Consider the following 10,811-nt stretch of genomic DNA (forward strand, 5'->3'; position numbering starts at 1 on the left):
GTGTTGTTGTTTTTGTTGTTGCTGTTGTTGTTGTTGTTGTTGTTGTTGTCGTCGTCGTCGATGTCATTTGTTGTTGTTGTTGTTATCGTCGTCGTCGTCGTCATCGTCGTCGTTGTCAGAGGTTATTTCTAAAGATTTCATTGATAGTCTTTGTTCTCGTCACCAAGACTTGCTAAGAACAAGCTTGGAACAGCAAGAGTTCCAAGAACAAGATTAGAACAACTCATTACATCATTACCAGTACGTCATTTGTATTTAGAACACACTTTAGAAAAAAACTCTTCAGCTACAAACCAGTCACCCTCACATGTCCGAGGTGTTTGTCTAAACCACTTACTGAAATGTTTTGAGGTTTAATGACCATACACATGTTGAACCGGTGAGTGTCTTCCGCTGCTTAATTCGCAAATAACTATTTTATTAAAGTCCGCTTGAAACGCTCAAAGATGAAATTCCATGTTAAAAAGTGACAAAAGTTTCACATTTTCCCGTTGTAACAGCTTCCGATGATATTATATGAAAATTCTGATCCTCTGAGAGGATTCCCCGAAACAAAATCAGTTTGTACGCCTAATTTTAATAGAATTGTCCAAACAGTGTCGCTAATATTGTGCTAAAAGATGAATTCTAGAACAATGTCCAGACAGACACCACTTGGCCAAAAAATTTTCAGTGCTGGGAGATGAAAAAAAAAACTACCTCGCTACGCGCGGGCTCCGCCCGCGCTCCGCTTGGATTAAGTAGATGTGTACTGCCGGGCAGTACATACCCCAAGCGAAGTCGTCCATCTGTGTGTACATGATTCTCTCTCTCTCTCTCTCTCTCTCTCTCTGTCTTAAAATGTGTCATCGATGACGTGTTTTCATACTTGCTAATGCGGCAGGCTAATCATGACGTCAAATTGAAACTTCTTGAAGTCTCTCAGAAAGGGACATGAAAACCATGTGGGGGTTACTGGTTTGGGCTGAAAAAAAACCCAACTCCACCTAAAATTCAAGCGCCTATGGGGCTGAATTATGCAGCATAAATTGTGAAACATCAGGATATCTCACACTTTCAATTCTGCCATCATGTCAAATCTGACAACAAACCTACCCACAAAATGTCATAAATATCGGTGTAGAATTGAGACTTAACGGTTTTTAACTGCCAAAAATAAGTTTTTTTGACTGGAATAGTTTGTCTTGAAATTCAGTTTGGGACAACGGAGCCACCCACTAAATTTCAAAAAGATAGGTGAAAATTTAAATGTAACGGTTTTCAACTGCCAAAATTATGTTTTTCTTCTGGAAAAGTATGGAGTGAAAATCAGTTGGGGACAACGAACCTACCCACAAAATTTCATAAATATCGATGAAGAATTGAGATTTAACGGTTTTTAACTGCCAAAAATAAGGTTTTTTGTCTGGAAAAGTATGTCTTAAAATTCAGTTTGGGACAACGGACCCACCCACTAAATTTCATAAAGATAGGTGAAGAATTGAAATTTAACGTTTTTTAACTGCCAAAATTATGTCTTTCTTCTGGAAAAGTATAGAGTGAAAATCAGTTGGGGACAACGAACCTACCCACAAAATTTCATAAATATCGGTGAAGAATTGAATTTTAACGGTTTTTAACTGCCAAAATTATGTTTTTCTTCTGGAAAAGTATGGAGTGAAAATAAGTTGGGGACAACAAACCTACCTTTAAAATTTCATAAGAATCAGTGAAGAAATAGGATTTAACGATTTTTTAACGGCCTTTAAATCATTGGTGATGTCATCATAACCCAGTCGTTGTAGTTGTCGTCGTAGTTGTTGGTGTTGTTGTTGTCATGTTCGTTGTCGTGATTGTTGTTGTTCTCGTGTTGTTGTTTTTGTTGTTGTTGTTGTTGTCGTCGTCGTCGATGTCATTTGTTGTTGTTGTTGTTATCGTCGTCGTCGTCGTCATCGTCGTCGTTGTCAGAGGTTATTTCTAAAGATTTCATTGATAGTCTTTGTTCTCGTCACCAAGACTTGCTAAGAACAAGCTTGGAACAGCAAGAGTTCCAAGAACAAGATTAGAACAACTCATTACATCATTACCAGTACGTCATTTGTATTTAGAACACACTTTAGAAAAAAACTCTTCAGCTACAAACCAGTCACCCTCACATGTCCGAGGTGTTTGTCTAAACCACTTACTGAAATGTTTTGAGGTTTAATGACCATACACATGTTGAACCGGTGAGTGTCTTCCGCTGCTTAATTCGCAAATAACTATTTTATTAAAGTCCGCTTGAAACGCTCAAAGATGAAATTCCATGTTAAAAAGTGACAAAAGTTTCACATTTTCCCGTTGTAACAGCTTCCGATGATATTATATGAAAATTCTGATCCTCTGAGAGGATTCCCCGAAACAAAATCAGTTTGTACGCCTAATTTTAATAGAATTGTCCAAACAGTGTCGCTAATATTGTGCTAAAAGATGAATTCTAGAACAATGTCCATCCAGACAGACACCACTTGGCAAAAAAATTTTCAGTGCTGGGAGATGAAAAAAAAAACTACCTCGCTACGCGCGGGCTCCGCCCGCGCTCCGCTTGGATTAAGTAGATGTGTACTGCCGGGCAGTACATACCCCAAGCGAAGTCGTCCATCTGTGTGTACATGATTCTCTCTCTCTCTCTCTCTCTCTCTCTCTCTCTCTCTCTCTGTGTCTTAAAATGTGTCATCGATGACGTGTTTTTATACTTGCTAATGCGGCAGGCTAATCATGACGTCAAATTGAAACTTCTTGAAGTCTCTCAGAAAGGGACATGAAAACCATGTGGGGGTTACTGGTTTGGGCTGAAAAAAAACCCAACTCCACCTAAAATTCAAGCGCCTATGGGGCTGAATTATGCAGCATAAATTGTGAAACATCAGGATATCTCACACTTTCAATTCTGCCATCATGTCAAATCTGACAACAAACCTACCCACAAAATGTCATAAATATCGGTGTAGAATTGAGACTTAACGGTTTTTAACTGCCAAAAATAAGTTTTTTTGACTGGAATAGTTTGTCTTGAAATTCAGTTTGGGACAACGGAGCCACCCACTAAATTTCAAAAAGATAGGTGAAAATTTAAATGTAACGATTTTCAACTGCCAAAATTATGTTTTTCTTCTGGAAAAGTATGGAGTGAAAATCAGTTGGGGACAACGAACCTACCCACAAAATTTCATAAATATCGATGAAGAATTGAGATTTAACGGTTTTTAACTGCCAAAAATAAGGTTTTTTGTCTGGAAAAGTATGTCTTAAAATTCAGTTTGGGACAACGGACCCACCCACTAAATTTCATAAAGATAGGTGAAGAATTGAAATTTAACGTTTTTTAACTGCCAAAATTATGTCTTTCTTCTGGAAAAGTATAGAGTGAAAATCAGTTGGGGACAACGAACCTACCCACAAAATTTCATAAATATCGGTGAAGAATTGAATTTTAACGGTTTTTAACTGCCAAAATTATGTTTTTCTTCTGGAAAAGTATGGAGTGAAAATAAGTTGGGGACAACAAACCTACCTTTAAAATTTCATAAGAATCAGTGAAGAAATAGGATTTAACGATTTTTTAACGGCCTTTAAATCATTGGTGATGTCATCATAACCCAGTCGTTGTAGTTGTCGTCGTAGTTGTTGGTGTTGTTGTTGTCATGTTCGTTGTCGTGATTGTTGTTGTTCTCGTGTTGTTGTTTTTGTTGTTGTTGTTGTTGTTGTTGTTGTTGTTGTTGTTGTTGTTGTTGTTGTTGTTGTTGTTGTCGTCGTCGTCGTCGATGTCATTTGTTGTTGTTGTTGTTATCGTCGTCGTCGTCGTCATCGTCGTCGTTGTCAGAGGTTATTTCTAAAGATTTCATTGATAGTCTTTGTTCTCGTCACCAAGACTTGCTAAGAACAAGCTTGGAACAGCAAGAGTTCCAAGAACAAGATTAGAACAACTCATTACATCATTACCAGTACGTCATTTGTATTTAGAACACACTTTAGAAAAAAACTCTTCAGCTACAAACCAGTCACCCTCACATGGCGGAGGTGTTTGTCTAAACCACTTACTGAAATGTTTTGAGGTTTAATGACCATACACATGTTGAACCGGTGAGTGTCTTCCGCTGCTTAATTCGCAAATAACTATTTTATTAAAGTCCGCTTGAAACGCTCAAAGATGAAATTCCATGTTAAAAAGTGACAAAAGTTTCACATTTTCCCGTTGTAACAGCTTCCGATGATATTATATGAAAATTCTGATCCTCTGAGAGGATTCCCCGAAACAAAATCAGTTTGTACGCCTAATTTTAATAGAATTGTCCAAACAGTGTCGCTAATATTGTGCTAAAAGATGAATTCTAGAACAATGTCCAGACAGACACCACTTGGCCAAAAAATTTTCAGTGCTGGGAGATGAAAAAAAAAACTACCTCGCTACGCGCGGGCTTCGCCCGCGCTCCGCTTGGATAAATTTGAAGAAGTTGCTCTGTTGTTGCATCTAGGTAGATTTTTAGAGTAAAATAAACATTCTGCAAAGTTCTATCTTTGTTTTTCTGGAAGATGAATCTGTCCCCAAATTAAATTTTTGAATACAAAAACTCGCAAAAAACTTCCTTTTTGTCCCATGATTTATTCAAATGTCACTTTTAAGGACAACAAAACACCTTTTTACTGAGGATTTTTTTTATCAAAAATCTTTAAATAAAACTTGAAAACCTTGCCAAAGAAACAAAACTTAATTTCCGTGCCATCTCTGCCGTTAAGTCCTTGGACGTGAAACCCCATAAACAAAACATGAAAAAGGCGAACGAATACTGTCACGATAAGACCACGAAAACGACGGTTGGAAACAGAAATATCACAAACACGGCATGACCGGAATATCTCAACAAAGCCCAAACAGCATAATAACCGGACCACACGAATATTGTCCCAAAAAGGATATGAACCGGTGTAACACGAGAAAATTACTCCCACAAGATTTTTACTCCGGAGTAAACATTTCGTACGAAAAAGTTACTCCCTTTACAAAAAAAGCACTCCCCCATTTCACGAGAAAATTACTCCCCAAGACAGGTGAGTTCCGAGTAAACATTTCGTACAAAAATGTTACTCCCCTGACGAATAAATAACGAATAAATTACCTCACCCAAACACAAGCAATTTAACTTCCCATGCCAGGTGTACGACATTTTTACTCCCTTGTCCCCTGTTAGTCTTGGTGGTGGAAGGGGTGGAAGGAGGGTAGCGCGACATTCGTGTGCGCGAGATCACTTATTGGCATTATCCCTTCGCCCGCATCCCATTTTTGCGTACGAGATTTTTACTGGAAGTAAAAACAAGTCGCGTAAGGCGAAATTTCAACATTTAGTCAAGCTGTCGAACTAACAGAATGAAACTGAACTCACTGCATTTTTACAGCAAGAGCGTATACTCGTAGCATCGTCAGTCCACCGCTCGATGCACAGGCAGTGAAATTGACAAGAAGAGCGGGGTAGTAGTTGCGCTGAGAAGGATAGCACGCTTTTCTTTATCTCTATTCTTTTTAACTTTCTGAGCGTGTTTTTAATCCAAACATATCATATCTATATGTTTTTGGAATCAGGAACCCACAAGGATCGATTTAGGAAATTTTATTTTAATAATAATTTTTATATTTTTAATTTTCAGAGCTTGTTTTTAATCCGAATATAACATATTTATATGTTTTTGGAATCAGAAAATGATGAAGAATAAGATAACGTAAATTTGGATCGTTTTATAAAAAAAATTTTTTTTTTACAATTTTCAGATTTTTAATGACCAAAGTCATTAATTAATTTTTAAGCCATCAAACTGAAATGCAATACCGAAGTCTGGCCTTCGTCGAAGATTGCTTGGCCAAAATTTCAATCAATTTGATTGAAAAATGAGGGTGTGACAGTGCCGCCTCAACTTTTACAAAAAGCCGGATATGACGTCATCAAAGACATTTATCGAAAAGAAGAAAAAAAGTCCGGGGATATCATTCCCAGGAACTGTCATGTCAAATTTCATAAAGATCGGTCCAGCAGTTTAGTCTGAATCGCTCCACACACACACACACACACACACGCGCGCGCGCACACACACACACACCACGACCCTCGTCACGATTCCCCCTCTATGTTAAAACATTTAGTCAAAACTTGACTAAATGTAAAAATGGGGAGTAAAAATTTCGTGGAGTGAGTAATTTTTTCGTGCCTTGGGGAGTTCTTTTCTCGTACGAAAAGTGTACTCGGAGTAAGAATTTCGTACGAAATATTTACTCCGGAGTAAATTTTTCGTGGAGTAAAAATTTCGTGTTACACCGGGAAGTAAAATAGTTAGTGCCGCGAACAGGAAATATCCTGGGAGTTGCTATGATTACGATATTACAAGTAGGACATGAGAGAATGATGGAATCCAGTCAATTGGTTTTGAGGGGTACTTCTCTGTGTTTGATAACTAGTCAGTGACACCGGCTCTCTGAGATTCCGGGAGTCGCCACTTACTAAAAACTATGGCAACACGGTGACACGCTGAAAGGATGGAATCCAGTTATTTGGTGTTGAGGGGTATACTTCTCTGTGTTTAATAACTATTGTCTCCGGCTCACTGTGATTCCGGGAGTCGCCACTTACTGAAAACTATGGCAACACGGTGACACGCTGAAAGGATGGAATCCAGTTATTTGGTGTTGATGGGTACTTCTCTGTGTTTAATAACTATTGTCTCCGGCTCTCTGTGATTCCGGGAGTCGCCACTTACTGAAAACTATGGCAACACGGTGACACGCTGAAAGGATGGAATCCAGTTATTTGGTGTTGAGGCGTATACTTCTCTGTGTTTGATAATTAGTGACTCCGGCTCTCCGAGATCACAGAGGTCACCATTTATTGAAAACTATCATGACAAGACGGTGCTCTGCTGTTTTCTTCGCATTCCTTATAATATTCAACTCACAGTAACATATCTCAAAAACAAGAGGCGAAGCCTTCAAGGCTCACGTAAGAAATCGACAAACCGTGAGTAACACAAACTCAATCACTCCGTCACACATACACACACACAGTAAGCATAGGTGACACGGTGCAAGAGTGCGAGACACTAGATCTAGATTTGTCTGTCTGTAGCCTACTACCGCCCTGATATGGCCCTTCGTGGTCGGCTGGGCGTTAAGCAAACAAACAAACTAAACTGTAGCCTACAAGTTTACGGGGACACGACTGCCAGATGGCCAGATCGACACTGCGCTTTCGACAGTGCTTCCTCGCGCAGACACTGGAAACACGCTGTGCAGATTAATCTGTAGGAAATCTCCTTTGGTATCTTCTTTATCTATTTTTCTGGAGCTACGAAACCGAACAATGTGAAATCATGAGTCGTCTTCTCCGAATCGGCGAGCTGCAGCTCGGTGATAACTGTATCTATACCACAATCCTTCACGCGATCTGACCTAACCTTGACCCCTGACCTGGTCTACATACCACACACGACACAAACCAGTCAGCTGTTTTTACCCCCCCCCCCCCCAAAAAAAAAAAAAAAAAAAACCCACCACCCGTTTTCTTTGGATACACACTTTAACTACATACGTGTCGACGAAATGTTGATCATTGCTTCAATACTTTGAAGCTGTTGCAGGTAAAATTAGTATTTCGGTGTTCAGTCAAATGTTAAAGTTTCTACCACAGACATACATACATACGCACGCACGCACGCACGCACGCACGCACAGACAGACAAAAGTTAGCATCGCATAGGCTACACTTTCGTGAGCCAATGAGTAATTGGCGTGTGTTTAAAGCTTTTTTTGCGAGGCTTTGTTGTTGTATTTGTATTTGTTGTTGTTGTTTTTGTTGTTTGTTTTTGGTGGTGCTGGTGTTGTTTTTGTTGTTGTTGTTGTCTACAGAACAATCATGAAAAAGTGCGCATCCGTCAATGTGTCTGAGCCGATCGCTGACAATTACAATCTCTGTAATTTATCATCTGCTTTCTCTTTCTCATTTGCCAAACACGTCAATGTTTTCTTTCGTATACTGAGAGTTTGCTCTGTGATTTCATCTGGTTTTTGTGTGCGGGTTTTCAGTTGTGCTGGTTCTGTTTTGAAACCCACATCTACATTCAAGCATTTTGGAGTACATCATGTAGCCTATAGTCGGTGTCCCCTTCCAGGGTTTTCCCAACAATGAGTCACACACGCACGTACAGGCCACGACGCAAGCCCTCATTCTCAATGAATGTGAATGGGTAAAAACAAACACCGGGGTAATAACTTTCGCATCAGGTACCACCACTACCGCCTAGTTCCAGTCTCGCATTGTTTTACGGGGGTTCTATGTCGGAACTGCCGATGGGGGGGAAACCCTGCCACTTTCTTCCGGGTGCGGTCAAGATCTATGGTCGTAGATAACCCGCCGATCAAAAAACGGTCCTACACGTAAAAACCCACTCATGCAAAAACATGAGTGAGCGTGGGAGTTTCTTCCCATGGACGAAGAAGAAGAAGAAGAAGATTAGAGAGCACGAACACGTGACGTCATTAGGAATCGTTGTGATGACGTTCGCTGTGTTTGCATGTGCCCAATGCTTCTGATTGAACCCCTTGTTGACTATAGAAGCAAAAGGCGAGAAAGTGGTGCTATGTGACGTCAGTTGCAGTGTTTGTGTTCATTACATACTATTGTATGTCTTTCTACAAGCAAGCAAAAGTATGACGCAAGTTGACGCCTTTTGGAAACAGGGTGTGATGACATCAACTCTTACAAACTGTTAACACAATACATGGTGTTTGTTCTGGTGCCATACAACATATAGTTAGTATTGGTATCGTAGAAAATTAATTAACTTCATATCTTTAATGTGAATAGAGTTTTGATGCTTTCGTTTCTTCAATTCTTTATTTCTGTCTGAGACATGGAAAGGGAAGCGATGTTTTCTTTTTTCCTCCCTTTATTTCATTAGTTTTTTTCTTTCTTTATCAAAAACTCAAACTATCAGTTAAAAAGGGGTTGATCTGATGTCACCACTTCCTGTCTACATTATCTCTTGTTAGATCCATGGAGTTGGTTTTTTTTATGCGGTTACAATTATCCTTGATGAACAGCTGATTCGATACCGATAATACGGCTCTTGTGTAAACAGCATGATGGGAAACAGCACCACCGAAGAATGGCAAACATAAGGCCGCTCACCTATGTAACGCCAACAGGACAGATGACGCACTGCAGATTATTGAGGTAGTTTTTTTTCCCCAACCCGCTACGCGTTGCGTGAAAAAAACACCGGCCAAGTACTCGTCATAATCCCTATCGCAGCATGTAGTGTAGTGGCGACTGCGCATATGTATTTTGCCCTTTAGCTGATTGAACTGCACAAGGACATATCGGGATATTCAACACCAATTATCCTACTGACATGTTTGCTGATACGTTAATCGACATTATATTATTCAAACCTTCAGCAAGTATTGGCAAACGACCCTATGCAAACATGTTCTTCGTTATCACCGCATTTTCCAGGAAACGTTCACGGGAAAGCCCAGAAAAAACAACGATCAGCAAGGGAAGTACGAACAGAGAGAAAGGAGGTGACTGAACAGTAATTAGCACGGAGGTGGAAGAATCGTGAAGAATTCGGTCGCTATATGTGTGTGTGTGGGAAGGGGGGGGGGCGGCAACCTACAAGATCTACAAATTAATTGGGCAAAGTCGACTTCACAAACAAGCTGCGCGAAGTTTTCGTACTGAGCTTTAGCTAAAACGTCTTCGCAAAGTCTTCGTGAGGTCGACCTTGGGCTCAATAAAAGACAGTCTTCACAGTATAACAGCTATTACCCTATTGGTTCCCGTTTCAGAGCACGCGCGGCACTGAGGGGAAGTGACGTCACGATGAGCCTTGCGGAGAATGGGCACGGGCAGCAACTGCAGCTACACTAACACTACAGGTGTCTTGGTCAACCTCCAGTGCGCTGCAGGTCAATGCTGTGACACAGCCAAACACCAGTGTGCCGCCTCCTTCTGTGATTCCTCCTCTTCTGACGATGATATCAAGTCCTACCTGTGAGTCTTTGTTTGTTGGTTGGTTGGTTGTTTGTTGGTTGGTTGGTTGGTCGGTCTCTCTCTCTCTCTCTCTCTCTCTCTCTCTCTCTCTCTCTCTCTCTCTCTCTCTCTCTCTCTCTCTCTCAGACTTCAGACTTCAGACTTCAGACTCCTCTCTCTCTCTCTCTCTCTCTCTCTCTCTCTCTCTCTCTCTCTCTCTCTCTCTCTCTCTCTCTCTCTCTCTCTCTCTCTCTCTCTCTAAACACTCCCAAATGCCGCTATCGAACTGACGTTGTACTGGGCCTTTTGATTTTCCCTGTTTGCAGAGAGGACGTGGAAGACGAGAAACATGTATTGTTTGTATGCAAAGGATATTGTGATTATAGAGTTAATGTCAAAATATTAAGAGAAAAAAGACAGAGTAAAGATGCGAACAGTATTATACGTGTTATGTCTGTAGATAAAGAGGATTCAGTGGTGCAGGTGGCCAGATTCTTATATCGTGTTTTTCAAAAAAGAAAGAGTTTTTTGGACTAGTTACCCAATGTGGAACAGGTGAACGAGACGGCGATGTGTTATACATAGTTTGTGCCGTGGAATGTTAGAGCAGGTTTGATAGCAAATAATGTATGCTGGTGTAGTACACTTGTGTTGTTGTTGTACCTATTCAAATTGTTGATTTATGTGCTGGAAATGTTTCTATGTTAGAAAGAGAGAGAGAGAGAGAGAGAGAGAGAGAGAGAGAGAGAGAGAGAGAGAGAGAGAGAGAGAGAGAGA

At 40.3% G+C, this 10,811-nt stretch overlaps 1 protein-coding gene across 1 annotated transcript in view; it reads left to right on the top strand.

Annotated features, from left to right (window-relative positions):
* LOC138963975 (uncharacterized) overlaps positions 1–10,811 on the top strand; it is a 77,055-nt gene that overhangs the window by 48,571 nt on the left and 17,673 nt on the right. The window contains exon 2 of the mRNA XM_070335835.1: positions 9,851–10,055. Within this exon, the coding sequence (XP_070191936.1) occupies positions 9,901–10,055 (155 nt within the window). The 5' untranslated portion in view covers positions 9,851–9,900. The remainder of the gene's footprint in view (positions 1–9,850; positions 10,056–10,811) is intronic.

The sequence above is a fragment of the Littorina saxatilis genome, linkage group LG4, assembly GCF_037325665.1.
Source record: "Littorina saxatilis isolate snail1 linkage group LG4, US_GU_Lsax_2.0, whole genome shotgun sequence".
NCBI lineage: Eukaryota > Metazoa > Mollusca > Gastropoda > Littorinimorpha > Littorinidae > Littorina > Littorina saxatilis.